The sequence below is a fragment of the Aptenodytes patagonicus genome, chromosome 14, assembly GCF_965638725.1.
Source record: "Aptenodytes patagonicus chromosome 14, bAptPat1.pri.cur, whole genome shotgun sequence".
Classification (NCBI taxonomy): Eukaryota; Metazoa; Chordata; class Aves; order Sphenisciformes; family Spheniscidae; genus Aptenodytes; species Aptenodytes patagonicus.
The window spans coordinates 2,442,122-2,468,943 of NC_134962.1; the positions used below are offsets into that span (position 1 = coordinate 2,442,122).

The 26,822-nt window shown below is 52.6% G+C and overlaps 1 protein-coding gene across 3 annotated transcripts in view; it reads left to right on the forward strand.

The window, feature by feature from the left end:
• Positions 1 to 5,641: 5,641 nt before the first annotated feature.
• Positions 5,642 to 26,822, forward strand: part of MYT1 (myelin transcription factor 1) — a 68,680-nt gene continuing 47,499 nt past the window's right edge. For 2 of the 3 annotated variants that reach the window (XM_076351976.1, XM_076351977.1), the window contains exon 1: positions 5,642 to 5,669. In XM_076351976.1, coding sequence (XP_076208091.1) covers positions 5,645 to 5,669 — 25 coding nt within the window. In that variant the 5' untranslated portion in view covers positions 5,642 to 5,644. Of the gene's footprint in view, positions 5,670 to 10,724; positions 10,777 to 26,822 lie in introns of those variants that run through there. The other variant, XM_076351978.1, reaches the window with a different exon arrangement.

Below are 26,822 nucleotides of genomic sequence, written 5' to 3' on the forward strand. Positions count from 1 at the left end.
GGCCAGGCGCAACCGGGCACAGCAGCACTCATTTAGTTCTCTCACTGATGTTAACTACCATGTTAGTGCCCAGTTTATGGGGTCTGTCCAAAATAATCCGTACTCATTTAGTGCATTGCATTTCACCCAGCATTTTAAATGACAAACTCTGTGTTTAACTCTGCCCCCCTCACACCAGCAGACTACTTCTGTAGTATCTTGCTGTACTTCTGTAGTATCTTGCTGTACTTCTATGCCAAAATTGCATGGTGACCGGCCAGCCAAGGCTGCTGCTCCGAGATCCTCATCGCCGGCTGGTGGGACCTGGCTGGGGAGGCGGTGGCTGTGGTGAGCCCAGCGAGGAGGCACCGCGCAGGACAGCAGAGCCGGAGAGCACTGAGGTGGGAGCCCAGATGCTTTCCAAGGCACAGTGCTACCACCTCTGCCAGAAACACAACAGCTCTCTGTCATGAATAGGGTGGGGGAAAAAAAAAAAAAAGGAAAAAACACTCTCTGGCCAAAACTGTGAATTTTTCTTCAGCAAAATGACAACACTCTGCTAGTGAAAATTGCCTTTCATTACAGCAGGGAGGGGAAAGGGAGATGAAAATTAAATAAGCTGTGCTTTTCTTCTCTTTATGTCCTTTTTGCAAACCTGTAAGGATTCTGTCTGTCTCCCCCCCCCCAACTCCCCCCCTCCCCCGCCCCGTTTCCTCCAGCAGTGAGAAGTTTTATTACAATTTATTGTGTATTTGTCTAGGAATTTAGGGATCTCAAGCAAATCACAGCCCCAGCCTGGCAAGCACTGCTAATAGACACAGTAAGAGGCAGGGTGTGCTCTGAGCACCTTTTACTCAAAATAGAAAAGCCAAGTGTCAGAGGGAAAATGGATGAAGACACTTTCCCATGGCCACCCTCAAAAATCAGTGGCAGGAGTAGAAATGAAATCCAGACCTCCTACCTCCTAGGCCCTTGTGAAAACCTGTCCACCTGGGGATTTTTTTCCCAGTATTAAGGACTAATTGTAGCAATGGAGCTGGGATGCTGAAGTCCTAAGCTAGAAAGCAGCATCCTGCCCTGGCTGCTGCTCTGCCCCATTCCCGACGTTGGGACAAATTGCACGTGGGAGATCTGAGGCCGTGTGGGTGTGCACTGACCCACTCGCTGGCTGCCGACGGGCATTCCCACAGGCAGCATCTTGGAATTTGTGGGATCGAACTCTGCAGCTTTTCCCTGTGCTGGTGCAGAGCGCAGGAGGTGCTCGACTTTGGTAGGGCAGCTCAGGTAAGCCTTGGAGGACGCTTATTCCACAGAGACGCACTGTGTAAGTAAATCCTCCCAGCCCAGGCTGGAAACCCTGCCCCTGGGGAATGAGGCAGAGCTCGTTTGCCCGTCATTAATGGGAGCAGACAAAAATACGCCCACCAAGGTGGTCATCATCCTTGCAAATATAGTTGTCCTGAGAAACTTAATCCTCAAACACATAAGCATTGCATCTCTGCCTTTGCAGCAAGGGAACTTTGAGCATCTTCTCTGATACGGTGGAGCCAGCTGGGCTTTTGGACTCTGGGCTAAGGAAGATCACACTTAACTCTTAGCTCTGCCAGTGACTCTCTGTGTAACCTCGGTCAAATCACTTGCCACTTTGAAGAGGGTGGAAGAAGATTCAGTGCAGCAGCTCCTGAGGGTGGGCAGCCCCAGCTTTCCATGCGCTCGGAGAAAGGGAGCAGCTGCAGCACCAAACCGAGCTGCTGAGAGTGCCAGCATGGCTTCAGCCTCCTCCCGCCACTGGTTTGGGGCAGTCCTGGATAACAGGCAGTCTGCACTGACTGTCACTTTCTTGGCTGCTCCCTCTCTGGCTCAGCAAAGACAGTCCAAATACGGTCCCAAATCACCACGTGCCTCAATTTCCCCATCTGTTAAATGAGGCTAATCATCGCTTTCATTTTTGCGTTGTCAGCATTGCACTGCCACGCGGAACCTAACAGAAAAGGGCTTTCTCAATGAGGGTGAGCAACACCCTGGAGCTGAGCAGCTCCCCTGGTCGGGCATCCCCCATCCACGGTGGGTCTGCTGATTTCGGGCACGTGCACGTCCCTCCCGCACACCAGATAATGAACTGGCTTGGGAAACCGCATCCATCCTCCATCTCGTCTGAAGGCAGATTGCTCACGGGCAGAGGAAATCTCCTGGAGAGTGAACCTTGTCAGCAAAAATGCAAATATTTGGAGACAAAGTGTTCATTACAGCAGAACTTGATTTCGGGGTCAACCCTTTTTGCAGCAAATTGTTAGCCAGCTAAAATGTTTATTGTCGCCACACTCTGGCAGTTTTGACAGTACCTATCAAGCTGAGCTTGACAATATCTGCATACCGCTTCTCCGGCTTTCCCTCGCGCAGCAATAAGAGAGGTGCTGGAGGAAGAGATTTAAGACAGAAGAAAACAGTCAACAGATAATCAGAATTATCCCCTTCTTTGTGAAAAAGCCATGGCTGCTGTGGGCCGGGGGAGCTGTTTCAGAGAAGGAAAGTATAACACAGGCTGTTGGTAAGATGGTCGTGGGGTGCGCAGTGAAACATCCTGGTGGATTATTTTTTTTCAGATGTAAAAGTGCACACATGGAGTAAACTCCCCCTGGTCCGGCAATGCATCAGCAGAAATCACAGCCTACAAAAGGACGGTATTTCCTTTGGTCTTTTTTTATGCGAGCCACGTGGCTTCCCAGGACCCACGGCAAGGAACCATGCAGATATCAGTGGAGATTCTGTGATTTTTCTCCGTTCTCATTTGTGCTCTCCTCAGCTCCGGGATTGAATCTGCTCCCCTTAACGCCTGCACAGGACTAAGGCCAGTGGCACCTGGGAAGAGGATCACACCGCTGGCAAGCCCAGAGCCCCAAGGGATAAGCTCCCACACCTTTGCACTGTGCTCTGAGACCAGGGGATGGAGGGAGCCAGGGCCAGCTCTGCCTCGCTAGTGAGGGGGGCAGAAGGGGAGGCAGCAGCAGGAATTTGAGAGAAAACAAGAACCAGGGTGAGATGCTGATGAAAACACCAAGAAGGAGTGGAAAAGGGAGCTGCAGCCACAGGGCCTGCTCCTGCACCTTTTGGGGCTCCCTCTGCTAGATAAAAGACAGCAGCTTCCAGCTGAAGGATGGACTAATTTTACTCTGCTTTTCACTCCTCTATGTCTTTATCTTTTCCCCAGCTAAAGTGCAGGGAAGGTGGGCCAGTCTGGAGCCACTGTGAATGGGTTTCATCTCCTTGCTTGCTGGAGATGAGTGCAGGCTGTTTCATCTCAACAGGCTGCTCCCAACACCCCTTAATTTGAGATCTCCTGCATGCAGGAAGCAATGGAGTTAAGTGACCTTGCTGAATCCTGGCCGCTGCAGCTGCAGGAGAACAGGGAAGGAAAAGAAAAGAGGGGAGGAGGAAGAGGCACTTTGCTGTCTCCCATTAAAGCCCCAAGAGGCTGAAGATGAGAGAGTGAAAGTTTCAAATTGCCAGAACATAATTCTGAAAGTCATTTTCCAAGTGCAGAGCTCTCCACAATGTCACCTTTCATCTTCCAAGGTGGGGCTTGAAGGGGCAATAAAGCACAGAATATTCTGCAAAGACAGAGCTGCTAATTCAAAGAGGGAAGAGGTGCCAGTCCCCAAACAGGCTGTCTCACACCCCCTTCTGCCGGGAGATCTGCGCAGTCAGATGTAGCCGTAGAGGGGGCCCAGTTCCAGCTCCTTTCCTGAGCCATATCCAGCCCGGAGGAGTGATCCGGCTGAGCTCAGCATGGCTTATCCAGGTCCTTCTAAGAGTAAGGATCTCAAAAAAAGCCCACCTATTCAACAGTTACACTTTTAATTTGACTCAAACTCCTGACTTTCAATTCAATCCAATGATGATGATAACGGTTATTACTATTATTATTTTCTTAGACCTCCCTAAGACCAGCAGAAGACCAGGATGGATGTGCAGAAGAAAAGGTGCACTTCGATATTCACACACCCCCTGCCCCAACCCAGCAAAGCTGCTCCTCCCCGCTCCCTCTTCCAGCTCTCTGCCTTCAAAGAAATCTGGATTAAGAAGTCAGATGTATTCAACAAACAGTTTGGCCCGAGATCTTGCACCAAAGGGTGACTTAGCCTCTTGTTCTACGTTCTTTGCTGACCTTTATTCCAACCGCATCCCCCCTTATGTTTATAAAATAAAAAAATATCCAAATATACAAGCATGCCCTGCTAAGATAAATTGCATTCAGCTCTCCTTCAGTTAATATCAGCTTTGTCCCAGGCTCCTTATTACTGGTGCCACCTGTCCCTCCAAGCGCAGGCTTTTCTCCTTTCCCTTTCCCGAATTACCCGAGCCGAGGCTGGGGCGGGCTCCCCCTCTCTGCAAATGCTCTTATTTGCCCACCCGGGTCAGGGTGCTGATTTTTCACATTGACAATCAGGCTTTTTGCCAGGCATTCCCTCCTCACTCCCACTTTCAGAAACGGCACTTTCCCCTCTCTGCAGGCCAGGGCTGACCCACAGAAGGAGCCGGCCTTGTTTTTATCTAGGGTAATGAGCAGAGCGCGGTGGGTCATACAACCTGGAGAAGGCACTTTTCCCTCCAAGACAACGGGGTAACGAAGTTCAGTGCTATCATACATATTAATCACAACCCTGGTTAGTTTTCTTCTATTATTATTATTATTATTATTATTATTATTATTATTATTTCCTGGTAACTGTTTCCCTGCTTTTCCATCTGGGAGGCCGGTGAGAGTGTTCCTCACTGGCCCGTAGCCAGTTTTCTCCAGCTGGGATCAGTTCAGTCCAATGTTGCCATCTGTCCTTTGAGGCAGAGGGACATCCTCTTCCATTTCGGATCTCTCCCAGAAGCAATCCCCCCCCTTTCCCTTCCCCCACGCACCCTGGACTTGACTAAACCAACCAACGAGCTGTGTGTGGCCATCGTTAGACTCGTGCATTTCTAAACAGACTCGGGCATGCAAGAGGTCCGGTGACCTGACCGCTGGGCTGCCCAGGGACCACTGCCCACAGGGCTGTGGGCACGTCCCCCTGCCCAGCCCCGGGGTGAGCTGGGGGGGCTGTCACTCCGCAAGCAGATACGGTCTCTTTTGGGGTCTCCCTGACATAGTGGAGGTGGATCGGGCTCCCCAGGGACGCTTTGCCTGGAGGGGGGGGGAGGTGTCTACCCCCCCACTCCTCCACTGGGATGTGCATGTTGCTACTTCATCTCTCTCCTAATTAAAGGCAGAAGTGAGGCGCTGAGCCCCCGACCGCCGGGGAGGACAGGTCCCCTTCCCCAGCTTCTCCCCCCCCCGCCCAGCCAGGAGGGGCGGGCGGGGGGGGGGGACGACGACGACGACGACGGGGGGACACGACGACACCGCATCCCCGGGGCGGGGGGGTGGGGGGGACACCGGAGCCATTGTGCGGGGCCCCCGCGGATTGGCCGCCGAGTGCGCTGCAGTGATTTTGCGGCGAGGTCCCATTGGCCGCCGCCGCGCATAAGTTTTTGCTCCGGACGGCAACTTTTCCCAGGGACGATGGAGTAACCCCGCGGCGGCTCCGCTCCTGCCCTCCCGGCTCCCCCCTTTCCCTTCCCCCCCCCCCCCGCCGCCGCCGCCCCGGGCGAAGGCAGCCACCGCTACCCGGCAAGGATGAAGCTCTGCGGGACTTTCCTCGGTTCGTAGCCGCTCGCCGGTGGATTGCGGGGTGGGGGGTGTTTGTGTGAACGTAGGGGGGGTGTTTCCTGAGTGTGTGTCGTGTCCCGTCCCCCCCCCCCCCCGCCCCTGTTTCTTCTCTAAAGCACTCGGGCAGCTTAATTCTGCCTAAGCCACGCCTTGGCAAAGGGGCTCGCTCGGCCGGGGGGGGATCGCGGACGCACAAACTATCCCCTTGTTTGTTTTATGACGGTTTTTTTTCCCCCCTAATGGCATGGTGGAAAGCGTTTTCCCGTGTTCGCGTTTAGCAAGCGAGATCCCGGTCTCCTTCCCCCCCCCAGCCCCCGCTTTGCTCCGGGTTCAGCTGCGAAGGGCTACAGGTGCCGGGGGCGGGGGGGGGGGGGGCGGCGGCGAGTGCGCGGCCCCCGGTGCTGCTGCTCCGAGACACCGGCGGGGCTTTGTCCCCGCTGCCGCGGGTTTCACCTAATTACAAAGGACGAGGAGGGGAGGGAGGAGAAAATCCTGTTTTCTGCCGCTTCTGGTCACAGTTCTGGGGGGGGTGTGTGTGTTTGGTTTGGTCTTGCGGGTTGGTTGGGGTTTTTTTTTTTCCCCTCTTGCACGTTGCTGGGTAATAAAGGGGCGAGGGAGTGTTATTAAATATAAAGTTAGTTCGTGCCTGTTCAGCTGGGTGTGTTTCAGTGCCTGCATTAACCGAGGCACGAAGGAGAAAGTTTTGGGATAACGCGAGGTGCTTTTTGCAAAAGATGGTGATTGCTCCAATTGTTGTTCTCCGGGGGGGGGGGGGGGGGAAAGAGCTCTAGATTTGGGTTAGACAAAGACATTGCCTCTTCGGGAAGGAACAGCCCAAACCGGGGAGAAGGGGCGCGCCGGAGAGCGAGCAAAGGGTTATTAAAAGTTTTTTTTTGTGCCTGTGCGTGTTGTTCCATCTGCCAGGGGCCTGTAGTGGGCAGGTTTCTTCGCAACCCTTCAGCTGTTCCATATACAATATTAATGCTGGCCATTTCTATTCGGCATACAACAGCACTAATTGTAGTCTGAGGCATTAAGGCAGCCAGCCCATCTGCATAGAAGCTTTCAGAAAGAAACAAGGAAAAAAAAAAAATCTTTCACCCCCAGCTGGTAACCGGAGAAGTTGGTGCCAATTACAAATGCATAAAGTTTGAGATCTAATTTATTTTGAAACAGACTCAAAGAAGCCCACGAAATGCAGCGCGGCGTTTTCATGCCTGTATTCACACAAGCAAAGGCAGTTTTATTTTAAATAATCTCAAACTTGAAACGCTTGATCTGAAAACACGAGCATAGTGAGACTTTTTTAAAAAAAAAAAAAACAAAAAACAAATTGCGGGGGGTGGGGTGGGGCGTGAAGGGAATCTACTTTTAAAAATCCTTTTGGCATTCGCTTCTGCAGGCGACACGCAGGCAGGGACCCTCGGAGACAGCGCTCCGAAGGCGAAGATACTTATTTCATTTATTACGGACCTTACTACCTTTATTTCATCCCTCTCAGCTGTGGGGCTCCCGTTAGGGAAGCGGCAGCTCTTTCAGGCCTGGGAACACGCGATAATTATCTCCTCCTTGAAAACAGCTGTAAAGTGACTCTGTAGAGCCTGGGGGGGGACCAAAAGCAAAAAAAAGGTTGAAAAATGCTTAAAAGGGTGGAAACGGCCCTAAAAGCGGGAGCGGGCGGGGCGGGCCGGCCGGAGCTGTCCGCCGCCGTGGTGCTGACGCGCCGCCGGGCTGGAGCCCACGCGTGGCCCCGCATTCCCCCGCGGGCTCCTCCGGCGTGGGGGGGGCGGGGGGGGAGGAGGGGGGCGCTGGGGCTGGCGGTCGGCCTGACCCGGAGATCTTCGAGGGGGGTGGGGAGGGATTTGGGGGCTGCGAGATGGGAATTCCTGCCGGCTGCCGAAGTTGGTGGGAACTAGCAACTCCGGGTAAGGCGCCGCTGGCTGGCAGCGTTTTGGGAGGTTTCGAGAGGAGGGGAAGGAGGGGAAGTCTGGGGAGTTCGGGAACAAAGAAAAGCCAAACACCCTCTCGCAACCCAGAGCTTAGTAGAATGGTATCAAAGCTGTCGGCTGCCTTAGGGCTCTTAGGTGCGTCGCGTGTTAATAAATGCAACAACAGCAATAATAGAATTCATCTGCTCTGGTACTCGGGGAGGCGCAGACACATGTTTGCACACGTGTGTGTGTTCGTATACATGCAGTGTGCGTGTACACAAATTTATGTGGAGACGCATGCGGGTAAACACCCCCCCCCTCCTGCCTTCTAGCTTATCTATTGTGCTTTTGTTTCTCAAGTTTTAGCATTACGTCTCTAAATGAAACAGCGGTGGAGAGGACCAGGCAGCATTGTGAGCGGAGAGGAGCTGAGTCCTCCCGTCCCTCCCTTTGATTCTATCGCGGGTGCAGAACAATGGAGATGCAGTGTAGCACCAGGCCTGCTGCCTGCAGATAAGAGTTTAATAGAATTTCTGAATGCCAAAGGTTTAGGGTGTAAAATATCCCTGTCTTCGTGGCGTGTCCAAAGGAGATAGAAAACGGCTTTTCAGGAGTACTCTCTGCTGAATACCTCCTTTATGTTAATGGTTTAGGAGCACACCAGGCTTGCAAGCCATGGAAATGGGTATCGTAAGAATCTCCAAAGCGGCCTCAACAGTTTAAAATTAGTATTTCTGCCACCCTCTCCTCAATAAAACGCCCGAGATGGGAAATCACATCACCCTCCCCTGCCATGCGCCCTGTAACGGTCCGTGGGTGAGATGGGGTCGCATCCAGCACTCGCTCAAGCCCACGCTGCCAGGCAAGTGTCCGGCAGAGCTAATAACGGGCGTGGGCTGAGATCTCGGGCAGCCTGAGAGGCTTTTCCCCCTCCTGCCCGCACCTAACCTGACCGGGGCGGTGGGGAGCTGGAGAGGGGCGGCTGGGGCTCCCGCAGCTCCGGAGCTGGAGTTTCCCGCAGGAGAGCGCATCCCCAGCAGGGTGCAACTTTCCCTGCCAGGCTCTGCCTCTGCTCTCCCGGCTCTCTAAAGGCTCCTGGGGTTTCCGTCCATTTGTGAGCTCCCGCATGTTTTCAGAAATCTTCATTAAGATGACAGTAAAGTCTTAATCGTCTTGGCGATGCCGGGGAAGCGTGAGGGTGCAGGGAAAAGCGCTGGGTAGAGAGGTGAGCCCTCCCACCCCGTGGGGCTGCAGCACGCCTGTGTTTTCTCCCCCACTAGTTCCGAAAAGTTGCAACCCAAGTGCTAACGCTCCCGTCTGGAGGGGCGGGGGGAGGACGGGGACGTGCTAATGCCCCTCCTGCTGCAGGGTGCCGGGGTCCCTCCGGCGCGGCCAGGGCTTTCTCCCCCCGGGGGCGGCCAGATCTCCACCGAACAGAAGCATTTTCAAGGAAAGACGATGCTAGCTCCTGGAAAGTGCGTCTCTTTCTGGGAGGAAAACAGGCGTAATGGAAGAACACGCGCTTTTCTCACTTAGAAACAACCCCCGAACTATTTTAGTCACCGTTTTCTTTTAGGACTTATCCTTATGTTACTCTCCTTCCCATCCCGAAGCCCAAAGCGTGACCGCCCGAGCCGCGATCCGTCCTTCCCGGGGTGAGGCGATGTCTGCCGGGAATTCGTTGTGTCACTTATTCTTTTCTTTTCTTTTCTTTTTTTTTTTTTTTTTAAGGGGAGGAAAGAAAAAATATTTATACACCTTTTAACCACTCGCTTTTGAATATGTATATCAGCTAATATGCAATACTTCCAGGTTCATAGAGGCGATAAATTTCCCAGTCTGTTCTTTATGGTGATAGGTCATCTTCCTAACCACCAATAAATATTGTAAAGTACTTTCGCTGGAGCTGTGCTAACCCAGGGCATCTGTCACTCGCTGCTTGCTGCTATTAGGAATTATTGGGCCGTACCACGCGTTGGGATGCGCGGGGGGGGGACACGGCACGGCGCTTGTCGCGCTCGCCGTCCTTTTGTGTTGCTGCTATCAAAGGAGCCCCGAGCCTCGTGCATATTAATTATGAATCAACTCGGGTAAAATCACTCACCTTCTGCTGGGTCTCGGGGGGGGGGGGTGGGGTGGGGTGGGGGGTGCGAGGCGAGAGGGGCTGGCGGGGCTGGGAGAGCCCCAACTCTCCGTGCACTCAAGTCAGCAGCTCCATCTCTCTCTCTCTCCCTCTCTTTGATGCTATACTGTAAATTTATTTCACCTCGGAGAGTAAACAGATATATTGCAACCCCAAGGGTTCATGGGTAGTGTATTTACAAAGGGAAGGCGCAGCAAGCCCCCTCTGTGCCATTTCCATTAATGAGAGCGGTCATTAAGTAAATGAGACATTGCCTTTAGCAGGCTTAAGAGTTCACACACTGAGGAGTATCAGATATTTAATTGAAACCAACAACCCGTCTTACACGCGTGTTACTGGTGTAGGGAAGTGGGCTGCCCTCCAAGAACTCTCCCCCCACAACCTCCCCCATGCAAATTTCATGATTGGTTTCCGTGATGTCATTTTGCAAAGGGGCAGACAATAGCTGTGGGGAAAGGTAAGTCAATATTATGTTCTTTCGCTGACAAAGGCAGATAATGCTGGCTTTTTTCTTTTCTTTTTTTTTTTCTCTTCTTTTTTTTTTTTTTTCCCCTCCCTTGGATTGAGACAGAGGGGAAAGGCTTTCGGAGCACACAGTTGATGTAAACAGACGCAGGCGTTTCGCCTTTAGAGCACGAAGGCTGGGTTGTTGTTTTGAAAATTGCACTGGAGAACCGAGGGGATTTTTTTTATGATGATCATCATGCTCCTAGGTCCATCTTTGCTCGCTCGCTCTCTCGCCGGCTGCGAGACGCTAGTGGACATGTTACGCTTCTGACTGAAAAGAGGTTGAATAAGACGAGAAAGGAGGAGATTTATTTAAAAAAAAAAAAAAGCACAACATCGCATTCAGCCGGGAAACTTTCTGAATATTTCTGGAAGAGGATGCTTGCCGGGTTTGTGGACCGCGAGATCGGTGGATGTTTATCCGGAGGGAAGCGTGCGCGGTGTTAGCAGAAGACGCTCCCGGGCGCCGGGAGGAGTTTGCGCCGCCGGCGGCCTCCGCGGCCGCGGAGCTCTCGGAGGTGCTGATGGCGGTGCGCGCCCGCGGTGCGGGGGCCGGGGCTCCGCGCGTCCCTCTCTGGGCTCTACCCCCCCCCCCCCCCCCCCCCCCGGCCCCCTTACTACAAAAACTCCAGCCCACGTCTGCAGTTTCTTACTCCTCGGTCTTTAAGGAGCTCCGCGCCCCGGCGGGGGGGCCGCGCTTTGCTCGCCGATGGACGCGTGTGCGGAGGGCTGGCGTTTGCCCGCTCAAGTCGCCCGCCGGGTGCTCGCTCTTGCCACTGGCAGACTTTTCTTCCCCCCCCCCCCCCCCCCCAATATTGACTGCGATAGAGTTCTCTATTTATAGCAGCGAGGAACAAGGGAAGTGTGCCATGTTTGTGGATTTCTCTCTATACGTTGACCACGACAGAAATCTGCGGGTTCTTATTTTTAGCTAGCTCGGAAGAGGCTTTGCTTGGCTAATCTCTTTATCAATTTTAGCAAAGTTTGTTTGTTTTTTTTTTTTTTGGTTGTTGTTGTTGGTTTGTGGGTAATTTGGGGGGAGGGCGAAGGGAAGGGGGCTGGTGCCTGAGGATATGCTTGCGCCGCGATCGACCCCGGCGAGTTAGGCTGAGTTTGGGGCGCAGTTTGCCGGCGGGTAGGACCGACCCTCCCTGAGGAGGCGGCCCCAAAGCGGGGCTCGCACCCTCCGAGGCTCACCCACAGAAAGGGGCAGGTCGCGGGGATCAGCCCCCTCGGAGCAGGAGGCCTGGGGTGTGCCAGCCCCCCCCCCCCCCCCCCCGGAGCCGGGCTGCCAGGGGAGGGGGCAGGCTGCCCTCTGCTCCCCCCGACCTGGCCGGGCAGCAGTGCGGGGGGCAGCCGCACACGGCGCCCACCGCTCCGCTCTCCTCCCGCTATTGTTGAACCCCCTCGCTCCGAGCAGCCTCTGAAAACAAGCGCAAAAAGCCCAGGCTAAATCCTCGCCGTCGCCCTGCCGCTACTTTAAGTTATATATAATTTTTTTTTTTTCTTTCCCTTTCCCTCTCTCTCGTTGGCTCATCTGCTGTTATTATCAGCCTTTTCCATATGGCCACTTTAATTAATGGCAGACAAAAGGGGGGTTGGGGGGGGGGGGGAGGAGGAATCCAGGAATTAGAGTTTATAGTTGGTTTGTCTCTGATGCTGTCATAGAAACCAGAAGCAAAGATGCCGCCTTTCCACTTCTTTGTATGATCCTGTTTATTGTTCCCGAGCGGCGCAGATTGGAGCAGGCGCATGTTGCAAAGCGCAAACCATCGCCTGCTGCTGCGGCCCGAGAAACCCGGGCACCACTTGTCCCCTTCAGCTCTTTCTCTCTCAAAGCTGCCTGCCCTCTTTTCTTTTCCCTCTTTCTCCTGCCTCGGGAAGACCAAGGATAACTTATTTTTGCTTGCCTTCCCCCCCTCCCCCCTTTTTTTTTTTTTTTTCCTTTTTGCAAGTGGTTTAGGGGTCTGTGGGATCCTCGCCGCACAAAGGCGAGAAGAGTAGGAAAACTCCAGAAAGTTGGGTTTATCCCTTCCCAGAAAGCAGACGGGAGCTGCCGCTTGTGTACCGGCGGAGTTGGGGTCCGTGTACCCCGGAGCGGCGGGTCCGGGTCTGTCCCGCGGTGCCGTTACGGCGGGGGGCACCGTCTCCCGGAGGTGGGCGGCCAACCAACTTCCCGGGGGTCCCGTCGAGGAGGGGTCCGGGCGGGCAGAGCCGCTTGTCCCCTGCGCAGCCCCGAGCAAGGGTCCGTGAATCCGCCCCGCACCCCCCGCAGGGTCGCCGTCGGCCCGCGGCAGCCCTCGGGGGGAGAGGGGGCAGCGAGTACTGTAGGAAAGCCAGAAATGCAGCGCCCCCCCCCCCCCCCCCCCTTCCTGGGAGCCCCTGCAAGGGGGATCCCCGGGGCTTGGCCCGGCTCAGCCCCCGGCCCGGCTGGAGGGGCGTCCCGCTGCGGGACGGTGCTTAAGGTCATTGCCAAGGGTGGCGTTGGTGGCTTTGGGACGGGGGTGCCCCCTCCCCTTTGGGCAAACCCTGGGCTGGAAGCGGGGGAGAACCCCATCCCCTGAAGAGCCCAGACCTCCTTCTTTCTTCCCTCCCCCGGCCGTGCTACTAGTCGGTGCCCTGTCCCTTTGCCCCCTGGCTCATCCTTGTCCCCAAAGCAGGGGGGGACACGGAGCCAGGGGGAGAGCAGCTCGGGGGGTCGGGGGAGAGCAGCTCGGGGGGTCGGGGCGGCGGCCCCCCCCACCTCCCCCGGCTTTTGTTTTGCAGAGCCGGGCTGTGTCGGTTTAATGGCCCCGGGCTGGGGTGGGAGAGGAGCTGGGGGGGGGGGGACGACGACGACGACACAGCGAGCCCAGGTGCCTTCCAGCCGGGGGCTGGGGGAAGTCATTAGGCCGGCGACTAACCCAGCTGGGCCGGGACTTTCCCCAACAACCCGAAGCCGCAAACTGCGAGCCGGGGGTGGGCAGGCGAAGCTCCGGCTCTGCGCCCCCCCACCCCACCCCACCCCACCCCGCAGAGCCCCCGGGGAAGCCGGCAGCGGAGCGGCCCCGGTTCCTGGCAGTCAGATGATGAGGGCAGGGCTGACTTGGCAAGACGTAGCTCGGCGTCAGAGCAGCTGCCATTTTAGCAGACAGTGCTAAACTTCCCCCCCCCCCCCCCCCCCGCCGCCCCCGTAAGCCTCGGCTTTGGGGTGCCGCCTCCAAACTTGGCTTCTTGATGGGGCATGCTGCTCTTCTTGGGCTTTGGGGGGGGACCAGTGCACCCTAAGTCAGCAATGCACCCTAAAGAGACTGAATTACGCAGCTTTCGGAGCTCAGGAATATAAACTCTTCTCCCTCTCCCAAATCCCAACGTGATTCTGCATCGGGGCTTGAGGAGGGCAGGTGAGTTTATACTCCTAAGCCCCAAAAATCAATCGGTGCAATGCAAAATGGTCCCTAGCTCCCTATCCGGTGAGGGATAGAGCCCTCCTTCTGCAACCTGGGGGTGCTTATTTTGCAAGGGGTGCTGGCATCCACCCCACTCGAAGGTTTGGGGGGACCCTTTGCCCCCTGAGAGCTGAGTGACGAGGGGAAGCAGCAGGTTTACAGTAAAGGCCGGAGCATGCGGGGGAAATCGCCACGGCTGGGCTGGGCTTCCCAGAAGACATTAAATCAGCCGTGGGAAGGGGAGGGAGACGGAGGTGGGGGGGAAGCATCGCGTTACCGCTGGGAAGTCAGATGTGAGAGTTTAATGGCAAAGTGGGGGGCCAGACCCGATCTCCCCTTTGCTTTGTGTGTGTGTGTGTCAGTTTGTAAATGGAAGGACTTAGTTTTACAGCCGTGAACTGTACGGCTTGGTTGCCAGAGCTCTTTCCTTACTGACAAAGGACATCTCCTGTTGTCGCTTTATAACTGTCTCCCTTTCTCGTACACAGGAGCTGAAGGTGGAGGATCTAGATTGTAAACTTAGAGCTAGGAATACATCACCATGTGTTACTCTTCTTTCCCCAAGAAATCCCCTATTTGAGTTATTTGTTGTGCAAATGCTGTTTACTCCCTGGCTGTGCAGACAAGGATGCTGACACCCAGGAGGGAGGCTAAGGTGGCTCCAAGACCCCAGGTTTATTTGTCTTTTTGGGAGGTAGCCCTACAGCAGCTGTGTGAAAGGGAGTAGCAGGCCGGGATTCACTCTTGGTTCCCAGGTATTTCTAGAGATTTGACGGGGCAGAAGTTGCTGTCAGGAAACCTTGCTCTTCCCACCTTTCCCCTGGGTTTTGCTGGTTTCTACAAAGAATAACTCCACCACCTACATACCAGTGCTGGTCTCCCCGGCCCTGCGATGCAGAATCCCCTGGCGTCTCTAACATTCTTAAGGCTGGCTTGTGTGAAACCTCCCATCTTAAAATATTCTGTATCACTTCTGAGCCTGTTTACCTTTGCAAACTAGAAACTTGACCCACCACCTAGTCCTTAGAGAGGAGATCATGGTGTGACTAGGGAAACGTGGTGATAAGCACACGCTGTGAAAAGTTTCTGGGGTGGGAGAAATGCCTCGAACCACCTTGCTTTTAGAGTGAAAAGAATTTACATGAAATTTCTGCTCTGGGAGCAAGGTCAAGAGTAATGGCAAAGAGCAAGGCTGGGGCATCCCTTCTGCTCCCTTCAGAGAGGGGAGGGATATCTGCCACCCCCCGTTCCCCCAAATGTTTTCACCAAGGAGAAAAGGGCTTTGTGTGTCTATATTTGGAGGAAGCAAGTTTCCCCTCTTGGCAGGTTAATCCGTGGAAGGGAATTTCTGAAGGTGCAGCGTTTGCCCTTGCAGAGCTCGGGAGCTGCTTCACCGTGAGCAGCTGCGTGGTGTCTTGGCCCTTTGGGACAGGACCGAGCCACAGAAGGTGCAGAGCAGTTTCCAAGTGCCTCCTCCCCATGCAGATTTGCTGGGTTTCCCCTGCGTGAGAGCAGCAGCGCAGGAGGGTATCCCTCAACTTCTCGGAGCTGCTTTGCCGCAGCATCTTGTGTGGAGGGGAGGTGGTTTCTGCCTTGGGAATAGCTGGAGGTGGGCACCGAGGTGAGGACACCTCGAGGCATGAACATGTGTTGAACACTTATATTTAAAGAATGTAAACATTAAAAATCACCCGAATGGAGCAACTCCTTGAGAACTTGAAACATTTTGTGGATTTTCTGTGGGCTCTTTTATAGAGGGCACGAGCTGGAGTTTTAAGGAAAAATGGCTAAATACACAACACAAAACCAGTGTTTTTCTATTGTCGAGCTTATTCATCCCGACAACACTTCTGTGAGGTCTTGCTGTTGTTCTGCGGGTGGGGATGGGGAGGCAGAGAAGGTTTTTGGGCCAGAAAGGTCCAGACTAACAGCCTGGGATCTTAGCGTGAAATCTTGGTCCCTTTAAGCAGGAGTTTGCCCTTTGGGGAACTGTATTTTGAACATCACTGGTTGCTTTTTAAAACAATGCCTCCGTCCATGCTACAGGAGCTTTGGCGAGGCAATGCCTGTATGAAACTGGTCCAGCGGTGCCCTGGAGGGACCCAGCACTGGGAGCCGTGGCTGTTTTCGGGCAGACCCATGAGGGCAAAGGCACACGTGGCTCCAGCTTGTTTATGGATGAGCGTGGGGAGAGGAGACGGGCTGCAAGCACGGCCGGGGCTCCATCCCACCTCCCTGCTCCCCTGCTGATCCGCTCAGAGCATCCTGGTGTATCGGTTGCCACGCACACGTTCGTATGTGACTCAGATGCGGGTGTGTTTTCTAGCAGCGCAGAAATGAAGTTAGCTGTGAAAGCTTGTCCAGGGAAGGGTGGTCTGGCGTGAAAGGAGGTCAGGGAAGGAAACGGGGAATTTCTGGGCACAGTTTGGTTGAGGAAAGTGTGGCCGAGATCACCTTGTCCAACCAGCCGGGCCGTTCCCAGCAAGTGTCAGTCTTACAGCAGAATAATGAAGTGACACACTCTGTAACACTCTGCTTTTCATTTTGGTTTGGTTAAAAAAAAAAAAAAAAGATGAAAAATATAATTTTCACCTGAATTAAAATACTTTTGATCTTTGTCTTTCATTGAACTTTTTGCTTCAGAGAGAATAGATTAATAAACACTTTCAAATGGAAAAACATAGTTTGGAAAGGTCTCCCTTTTATCTTTAACACAGAGCTTTAATGCTAACCTGGGCACGGGCTGGCTGTCCCTCAGTTCCTTTTGTCTTGCTTTTTTATCTTAACAACAATAAATTTGCTTTTATTGTGATCATGCTGGCCTTTACTGGTCACTTTTTATTCTTTCCTTTTTTATTTTGAAGTCAGCACATTAAAAAAAAAATGGCAATGTTATTTTAATCAGACCAAATGAAAGAGCAAATCAGAGCGAGAATTTTAATCTGCCCCAAGCAAAACTGCCTCGTACATCTGTCATGTTGGGATTAGTGGAACTCTTTAAAGAAGCTGAAGACTTTTTTAAACAAAGTATTAAACATTTGTGACCTGATTTCCATTCTTACAATATTCTCATTAATAAGAGTGCAGGCTGAAAGACATCTGTTAGGTCCTATTTGTTTTAAGAATATTAAAGAATAATAAGAATATTGGAGGGTGGGGGTGGAGGAAACCTAAATGCAATATTTAGAGCCAAATCTGCAAGCTGCAGTTTTCCAAAGTGATTCTGTGTCTAACCTGGGGCACGGTGGGGGGAGACACAAGTCTTGGTAAAGCCCGTCAAGTTGGATGCTCCATATCGTTAGCGTTGCTTGGCCAGTTTAGGCTGTTAGAGCTTGGGTGAGGCTTCCCCGTGGCTGTGAGCTTTGCCTGGTGCTCCATCCCTGCTTCAGTAGTGGAGAGGAGGCAACTCTACCTTCCTGAGATAACGTCTAGTCTGAAATGAAAAACAAGCAGAGATGCAGCCTTAAATTGTACACAAATACAACTCGTATGCGTGCAGCACCTGCACGCATTCAGCGCTGCCTTGGACCAGCCAGAAAACGGAGTAGGAAGGGAGTGAAAACATCCTTCTCGGGTTCGCAGCTTGTGTTTTGTTTGATGCTAATGCAGTCAAAGTAAACGGCCCAGCTTGGACCCCTAAGAAAAAGAAAAAGCCAGGCACGTGTTCAGTAAACTACTTGCGGAAAGAAGCCTTCACTATTATCATGGGTATATGGTTTAAGAGAAGGTTGCTGTCGACTGCAATCTTTGCATCTTGTTTATGCTTGCTGGGTAAAATATTAACTAAAGCATCTGAACATAAAGTTCTGGTGTGAAAGAATATCAGCAGGGGAGAGCCATATGGTGCCAGCCTGCTAACAAAATACCAAACGCTGGAGATTCCTTTTTGCAGAAGACTGAAAACTCTCGTTCCCATACATAATACATGAGTTCACGCCTTTGATTACTCTAAACATTAGTCCAAGTGGTACAGGCGTCTCTTTGGAGCTAGCACAACTTAGGGCACGCAGTTCTCTTTCCCCCTCTTCCTTTACATAAAAGAAATCGATGTTGAGCTGTTAAGATACAAATATCCAATATGCTGTAAGACAATATGTTTCCGAAACTGCTGCGTAACCTGCCTTCCCTCTAATTAAATATAAACTGCAGTAGAGACTCGGGTTTCTTCGTTCCTTTGCTTGAAACCATTTGGCAAGCGCGTGGCTCTCCCTAGGACAGCATCTGCAAGCCGGGTCTGTGCCTGTTTTGGGGAAGCCTCTCGCTCCTCGTGGGTGCGATCAGACCTTTCTGATCTATGCCGAGGACCGTAATCATCTCTCTGAGCAGCAGCTCATGGGTGTGTTTACCTGAATGCTCTCTGCGAGCTAAGGAGTCAGGTGTATTCAACAGCAATGGATTCAAACCCTGCATTAGGAGGATCCCCTGGTGAATATTATTATAAGGTACAAGAGATGGCTCTGGGGGAGCTTTCACGCACGCAGTATTTAAAAACCAAAGTATTGCTGGCAAAATCGGTAGGTGACACTCTGAAAAATTTTGAGGTTTGTTTTGTGGTTTTCTTTTTTTTTTTAAACAATCCCTTGAAACCAACAATTTGATGTTGAATAACTCTGCCTTGTGCTTGTCGCTGGGCTCCCTGAGCGTGGCTTGTTAAGTTTTGTGATGAGTACCCAATTACCTGTGCGTAGAAACACCCACGTAGTGCAGAGAAACCTCCCCAGCAGCTGCCTTCGGTTAACCCGTGTGGCCTCAGGTGTTTCAGAGCCAGAGTTTGTCACCTTTCCCTGCCCCTGGTGCTCTCCAGCCTGGGAGAGGCAGCTCTAGAGGGGTGGAAGGTGATGTCTGTCTGGCAGCCATGGGTTTGGGGCCAAAGCTTGCATTTGAGTCACCTGTTTCAGCTCTTGGACATCCAAACCCTCTTGGAAGAACATCAGGTTTAGCACCTGATGCAGAATTGGGCTTTCCTCTTTTGGCACTGGCTTTTCCCATTCTGGCTGTACAGGCAACGCGGGGTGATGGGATGGAAATGAAGTCAAAGCCCAAACCCTGTTGGCTGAATGTCCGGTGAAAGTTTTGGGGCAGGGAAGCGTCTGGTCTGCGAAGCTGTGTCCTAGGGGGAGGCTGCTGGTGGGATAAGTGAAGGTGCAAGATGGGCTTTGAGAGAAGTTGCTTGACTTCAGTCAAAAGCTTTTGAAAACCTTGTAATGGGGTTTGAAGCCTAAGCAAGAGCCTTTCTTCGGGTACACGTGTCCCGTCCTCACTCTGTACCTAAAACCCAAGTGCCTGCACAGGAATGAGAGAAAATAAATTAATTCCCTTCCCTGGTAAAGGCAAAAAACCTTTATTTGTAAGAAATCAAAAACTTTGGGTGGGGGATATTCTGGGTGAAGTTATCTTAGGCAATGTTAGCCCAACTCGAGTGGCTCTGCAGAGAGGAAAGAAAGTTCATGCCTCTGAAAGCTGATGTGGCCATAAGTGTGTCTGGAGTCCCAGCTTCTCCTGCTGATGCATGTGTTTCTCTTCCATAATTCTGAAGCTTTGTATCTCGCGAGCTTCTGGCAAGTGGAGTTAAAGGTTTGTTCATTGCCCTCAAATGAGCAACTAACTGCTTTTGCCCAGAGAAATGCTCTCTCCAAGAACACAAGTGACAGGAGAGGATTAATAGCCTTCTGGAAAGACCGGCTCTGTTTTTTTTAATTTAAAAAAAAAAAAAAAAAGTGCCTGGGAGCCATGTTGTTGCTTTAAAAAAAATGACAGTCTAAACAGTTAACTTTGCCCGCCGTGTCTCAAACGAGCACGGAGTTGTCAGCTCCTCTCGCGCATCCCCTAGAAACTTTCAGCTCCCTCCTGTCACGGAGTGGCTTTCTTGGCTGCTGGGGAGGCCGGTCACGGCCGTGCCGGCAGAGCAGCTCTGGCAGCTTGGCTGCTTCCCTGCTGCACTCACCTGCCAAGCAGGGAGCACTGCTGGGGAGAGCAAGGACACCCCATTAGAAAGGGGAAGATTGGGAAAAGAAGGGTTTGGAGGAGAGATGAACTTCCCGGTTAGAGGATACGAGCTAATCCTTGGCTGTGAGATCTGGGGAGCGAGCGCACTGCTGGGGTCTTGGGGTTTCCCTGCTCCCGGCCGGGCTGGAGCTCGGCATCGGGGTAAAACCGATGCAGCACAGCGGGCTCAGCCCGTGCAAGTGGCTGGAAGGGGGATGAAAGCTGCTCTGAGAGCACTGCCCGTGGGCACCCAGCTGCTGCCCCATCCCTCCTCCTCGTTGTCCCCACTTTGTATTCACAAGCAAGCGCAGACTAGGAAGGACAGAAAGGTATCACTCACCTCTATTTAACTTCAATTACATGGGGTCTGCAGGAGCGCTAAGAGCGGTGCCAGCAGGGCTATAAACTTAACAAATTTGATGATGCTCCTTCTTTTCAAGCAAGTGGCACACAGCGGCCGCCCCATTCAGCAGCGATAATCCTGGGGGGCTGCGACGTTACGGCTGGCAGAGCCGCACGCTGTGGCAGAGGCTCCTTTTTAATAAAGTTGTTTGAAGGGTCAGCTTAATCACCTCGTTTCGTGGTGGGCAACGTGGCACCCTGTCTGTGCCCCTGCTCCGGGAGGTTTGGCGTGGAAATGGGCTTCGGTTTGAGCATGCCGAGCCCGTGCCACGAGAAGGGATGCTGGTGGGATACGTGGGGGGCTGAGAGCCAGCGGGCGCTGTGCAGTGCTGCCTCTTACCCCAGGGGAGTTGTTGCTGCGCGATGATCTCACCTCCTTTTATGCCTTATTGCTTCTGTCTATATGACTCCATATGACACGTGCTTATGTGTCAGCTTTTCACTTCTTATATGGCAGCAGAAAGGAAAGGCTTAATATCATAAAGACAAGCTGGCAACTGGGAAGTAGCCCACTTAGTCATCTAACTTTGCATCAGAGGTGCTGCCAGCCTCTCCCCCGGCTCTTCCAGGCAGCTTATCCCTCCTCTGCCTAACCTGGTGTCACACGTGGTAGAAATCCCCATCCAGAAAATCAACATCGTTTGCTCAAGTGGGTGGTGGACCCCAGTCCTGTGCTGGGGGCAAAAGGGTTTGTGTCCCTCAAACACCTCAGTGTGTCCAACTTGGGGCAGCAGCAATGTGGGTTTTTGCAGCTTTTTTCCCCCAGAACTCACGGGGCCAAGGGTAAGGTCCCAGAGCAGATTCAAATTCACTTGGGCTACGACAGTCAACAGTAGGGCATCTCTGGAGGTTTGGAGTCCAGAAGGAACTAAAGAGTCATTGACAGCTAAATCTATAGATGACTAAAATGATAGAGGAAAGATCAGTTCATATCTCACCTGTTTCTTCTACTCTTTCCCTACGTACTGGGGAAATCAATATTTGCTGCTCAGAAACAGGTACTGAGCTGCACAACGCGTTGCCCTGCCCCAGGAAGGCCGCCTGTAGCTGGCTTTTCTCACTTGCCGTTTCTGTATGTGAAGAACCTCATTTATTACCTTTGCTTTTTTAATTTTGCTTCCCTGCAGCGTGCAGCCTTGTATCCCCCTCTGCAAGCACAACGCTCAGGCTCGCTCTTCCTCGTCTCTCCCAGTTTCCAAACTGACGATGGAGCAGCTTGGACACAGGGTGTCAAATACCTGAGCTGGGTGGATGCATCCAACTCGGTCTGTTTGACGTCCATTCACGCTGCGAGTACCTCCCTGGGCAGGTGTAGAGCCGCTGTGAGAAAGGGGAGGCTTTGGTTGCAGCAATTGCTGACGCCTCCTTTCGCCCCTCAACCTGTCGAGGTGGGCTCGTGCTCCCAGACAGCCCCGGCCCCGCTGACGAGGAGGTGTGAGCTGAGGGCAGTCTGGCTTGTGGCTGCTGGCGCTGGGACCGCTGCCACGATGGCGATGGAAGCAGTGCTGCACTGCTCTCCCCGGAGGTTAACCCCTCTCTCAACGCCGGGAGAAGTAGTGAACTAGGGGGGTCTTGGAGCTGAAATCCCCTAATCTCGTTTGTTCCTCTGCATCCATCATCTCACTGTGGCTGCTTCCCCGCTGGCCCCTTCTTCAACCACCCTCCTCACTATTCATCTTCAGCCCCAGGAGCCCTAATGCTGCCCCGGAGCCCCTTTGTGCAACACAGATACACCGTGCACCACCCACCACTCCCAAAGGTCTTCCCAGACCACCTCAGGTGATGAAGGACCAGCAGTGCTGGTGGACTTACTCCTTGTGCCCACTGTGCTCACCCCATGCAAACCTCCCCAGCTTACGCAGGTTGTTTTCCCCTTCCGGAGGGCTTCTGCGTGTCAGCAGCACCATGGGAAGGGTTTTACAGGACAGAAGATGCTCTTGTAACTTCAGCCTGAGCCATCAGGTCGTTCCCTTCAGCAGCGACTCGTCTTGGAGCTGCTTCCTTCCCCCTAGCCCAAGACACATTTATCAAAAACCATCTCTAAAAATTCATCTGTGCTGAATTCTCCTGCTGGTGTTTCGACACATTGGCTCCACGGAGGCTTTCGATTTGGTATGGAAAGTAATTATTACCGGGGTGCAGTTTAGCAGTTGTGTTTTACAGTGCTGGTAAGGTTAAAAGAAATAATAATAATAACATAAGAAAGACTCAGCCAGAGTAACTGCCTGCAACATGCTATTTGCATTTTTAAGGAAATACTTCTTTGAGACAGCTTGGGTGAAAGGTCGGCATTTGCATATAAATGGAAAAGAAAGTGTGTGATGCTGGAAGTTACATCTATATTATTTTCTCAGCAGTGAGCTGCTGTTTCGGAGATTAGGGGACACGGTTTGCATTTGGCTTTTATTGAATAGAGAAGGTACCGGCAAAGCCAAATTAGAACAAAATAATGAGGGAAATGTGCAAGAAGAAAGAAGCAACATCCTGTTTCTCGGAGATGCTCTCCTGCGTGCCTGGCACGTTACACGCTTGTTTGCACACGCGCTGAGCACAAGCAGATGAGCATTGCTGAGCAGGGCTCCCTCTGCGCGCACAAAAGGATGGATGCTGGAGACGAAGCCGGTGGCAGGAGCGGTCTGTGCTGTGGATAAGCCTGGCAGAGGAGGGGATGCTGGCACTCGTCGTTTGGAAGTGATAAGCCAGGATTTGCTTGATTGGTTTGGGGGGTTTTTTTTATTTATTTTTTTTGTTCAGGCTCAGGTATGTTTGGAGAGGAATTAATCAGCAGGCTTGTACGAAGTTCCTGCTATTGCAGTAGAAAAAGGCACACTTTGGGCAACTCTTAGTGGCTGGCAGGGTGAAGGCAGGAGGCAGAGATGCCCATGGCTCAGGTCTTGCTCTCACCTTGGAGGGGGTCAGCATCTGCTGAGAGCTTTTCGAGGCCCTGCTGTTGCCCTGGGCCTTGGAAACCCCAAAGGGATTCTCCAGGGGAGAACCTCATGGCTTTGTTTTCCCTGCTGTTGGTGGCCTTGCTCACCGTGCTTGGAATAGCTTTGCATGTTGACAGCTCCCCCAAGGAGCCGGGGAAAGACGGGATGTTGAACAATGTTCACTCTTTAATCTTTTTGATCAATATACTTAAGAACAACGCACAGACAATAGTGCTCCTGTGGGCACGCAGCATTTATTCCTCTCTTGAAGAGTACCCAAGTGATACAAGGATGGAAGGTGAAAACCACCTTCTTTTAGATCTTCTGCAGCACTGTAGTGTGCTTCTGCCACTTTGTAGAAAAAGAAAAAAGACTCTAATAAAAAGCCTTATTAACTGGCCATGAACACTGGAGCATGGATATTGCTCTTAATGGGGAGAGACTGTGGCCTCATTTGCTTCCTTTGCATCGTAGGTGCACTGACGGCTTCAGCTCCTGTAGCGCTGGGTGATACAGAGGAACAGGATGAAATGGCTCGGTGTGCAGAGCTGCTGGGCAGGGATGGAGAGAGGGCCCCGGGTGAAGGACGGCAGTGCAGCTGGGGATGCCGGGTCCCATGGCAAGGTTACGTCTGTACCTTGCTCCTGGTGGATCTTTAACCCGCTGCTGAACCCCACTGCTGAGGGCTTTGCTCCCTCTCCAAGGAGCAGGTTTCGGTGCTTCTTCCCTTCCCATTGCAACATGTCCTCGTGTTTGGGAAATCTGAATCTTCTTGCGATTAAGCCAGTTTCTCCTTGTCCTACCTAGGGCCATGGGAAAGGAACGATTCCCTTTTCTCATCAAGGACCTGGCAAAGAGAGTTCAATAGCATCCAAAGCTGCCAGGTATCACGGGGCAAAGCACGAGCTGGCATGGCTGAGGTGGCCACAGGGGCTGGCACAGCTGCCTGGGCAGAGGTGGCAGCTGATGGCATCAAAAGCAGGATGAGCCAAGAGGTGAGGTGGCATGGGGCCAGGAAGGAGGACGTGAGTCACTTGTGCTTCGTGCAGCGCTGGAGGAGGGAGCTGAGGCGGGGGGATGCTCCCTGGGCTGCTGGCTGGCCCCTGGGCACTACAGCAGGAATCGCTGGAAGGAGGGTGGCAGGTTCCTGCAGACGGAGATGGAGAAATAGCGGCATCGTGCTAGCGATGACCTGTCTTCTTCCCCTTTGCATAGCCATCTGGAAACCCTGGTGCTCCGCTCCTCTCCTCTGTGCCCCCAGGACCCATGGAGCTGAGCAGGGCTGTACTTGGCTGTTGGCAGCAAACACCTCTGAGCCGTGCTGGTGCTGAGCCGGTCACTTAGCAGGTTAGCAACGCACGCCATGCTGCAAGAGTCCATTTGGCAGTGAAAGCACTAGAAAGGTTTGATCCTGCTGAAATCATAAACCCTTCCTTTCCTTTGAGTAAGGGGAAAATAAAAGATCAGAGTGTGCATCACAGATTTCATAACCTTTGATGTTGCGGCCTGTGGTTCAGTAGCACAGTGGGTTAAGCCAGTGTTGCGTGTTTGTCGGGGCCGTGGGATCAAAAATTCAGCTCACTGGTACGACGAGTTGTTGGGTCTCTGAACAGCCGCTCAGCGCAGCAAGGCACCGTCCGGCTCTGCGCTTCGGCAGGAGGGGGCACGGCTGGGAGTGACATGGGGACGAGGAGCAGCGAGCCCTGGGCTGCGGGAGCGGGACGTGCTGGGTCAATGCGATGATGGAGCCAGGGGACGGGAGCAGCGGAAGACCGAGCGCTCGGGTGAACTGCCCCAGAGACCAGCCCAGTGCGTGCAGGCTGGGATGCGCGTATCCCTCGTCAAGGGCAATGACGCTTGTCAACTTGCTTTAAATAAGAGTTACTATTAGAAAGCACAGGGTGGCTGTGACTCTCGCACATGGTGGAAAGGATTCCTCAGGTGCTGGGGGAGGACGACCATCTCCCGGCGTTTGCTCCCCATCCACTGGGGTTCACCAGTTCCCCGCTTTGCTGTTGGTGCAAACACAGTCATGGGGCCAGGTCCCCGCAGCTCGGCCCCAGCTTTATGCGAGGAAACTGCTCATAGCTCCCCCATTTCTCCTTTTATAGAGATTATAAACTCTTTGGGGCTTGTGTAGGTAAGCTCCCCAGGGGAGAGCATCAAAGCTCGACAGTTGCTTGGTGATTGCCACGCTTCTTTCCAAACATGCTAAGGAAAAGTATCTTTAGGTCAGCAAATGAACAACAAAGAAAGACCTGTAATCTAGCTGGCCATGCTACGTCTCCCATCCATACATCCCGTCCTAACTGATTATTAAATCATATTTGCTGATAAGTATGAGATGTAATATCTATTATACAGCTGTTAAACCTCAATTAATACGTTTTAATGATCAGTCATTTACTGTGCAATATACAATTAACATCCAGTATTAAATCTTAAATTAAATGCATGTTCGGGAAGCTAAATTTGAAGCACTGAACATAGCCGTGCCGCAGTAAACAGCGATAATTGCATTGAATAGACAGTATTTCTATGCCCTGAGAGGGGGTTAAACCAACACTCCTGGCATCAGAGAAGAATGGAGAAAAATTGCTAAAGTAGCTGGGTTCTACTTTTTCAGTGGATTTTGATTCCTACGGAGGTTTTAATTCACCTCTCTTAAAAAAGCACCCTGATGCATAGCTGCTGTGCTCCTGCGTGCATGAAGGCTGAACCGGCAGGCACTCGTGCAGGGTATCGGCTCAGAGGAATCTTTCCTTGGCAAGGGTTGGGCAGAAGCGTGGGGCAATTAGTCGTGCTTCAGGCTGGGTTGGGCTGTGCTGAGTCCTGGGGGCTGTGCAAGGGGGTTCAGTGGTGCAGCTAGGATCTGAGACTGAAGCCTTAAATCAAAGATAAGACTCATGTTGCCTGCCAGAAGAGAAGCCCTCACTGCACCGTGGGTTTGGGGCCACGCAGGAAAGCAAATTCAGCTATCGGTGTTCTCCAGGCAGTGGCCGGTGGCCATAGAGAGCAGCACGTGTGGGCGATGCGCTGCAAAAAGTACGGGTGTTAGCCAGCAAGCAATGCAGAGGGGGCGGAGGGGGCCATGCATGGCTTTTGCAGCTTAGAGAAGATGTAAAATTTGGATTTGAGATTTTTTTTTTTTTTTTTTAATTCATATGAAAGATGGGGCCCAAAGGGCACCCTCCGATCCCGGCCACTGCTGCTGTATTTGCTCTGAGAAGTGAGCCCGCGTTGTCTGGTGGGACACTGAAGGACCTGGCCTGTTAGCACGTTGCTGCCTTGTTAACAGAGGGTTCACCTTTCCCATAAAAATGCGCATGAACAAAGATGAAGAAAAACCTTACTCTCTTCCTTTTTCTTTTCTCGCACTTGGGGGAGCAAATGAAGATTGATATGTTTTTCTTCTAGTCTTTCAGTTTAAATATGCAGTGACACATCTTATGAGGAAACGAAGCCTTCACCCCCCATCTTTTCTCTAAGGAACCTGTCTCTCACCCCATCACTTTGCAATAGCAGATGTAACCTCTGCATAGATTTGGAGACAGGGTGGTGCTGCTCTCGCAGGCAGCCTGCAAGCGGGGCTCCCGTGAGGACACGTGTGGGAGCTGGCTGCCACCCAGGCGGCCTCCTCCTGCAGCGTCCTGCCTCGTTTTCTATTCACCTTCTGCACTCCAAAGCTTCCTATGAGGTCTGCTGGGTTTATTTTTGGGGGAACTTTCTGCCGTTCTTTGCAGGGTTTAATTTGTTTCTGGCAAATCAATGCTTTCTTCTCTCTTTGCAAATGGAAAGTAAAACACACCCAAGTCCGAT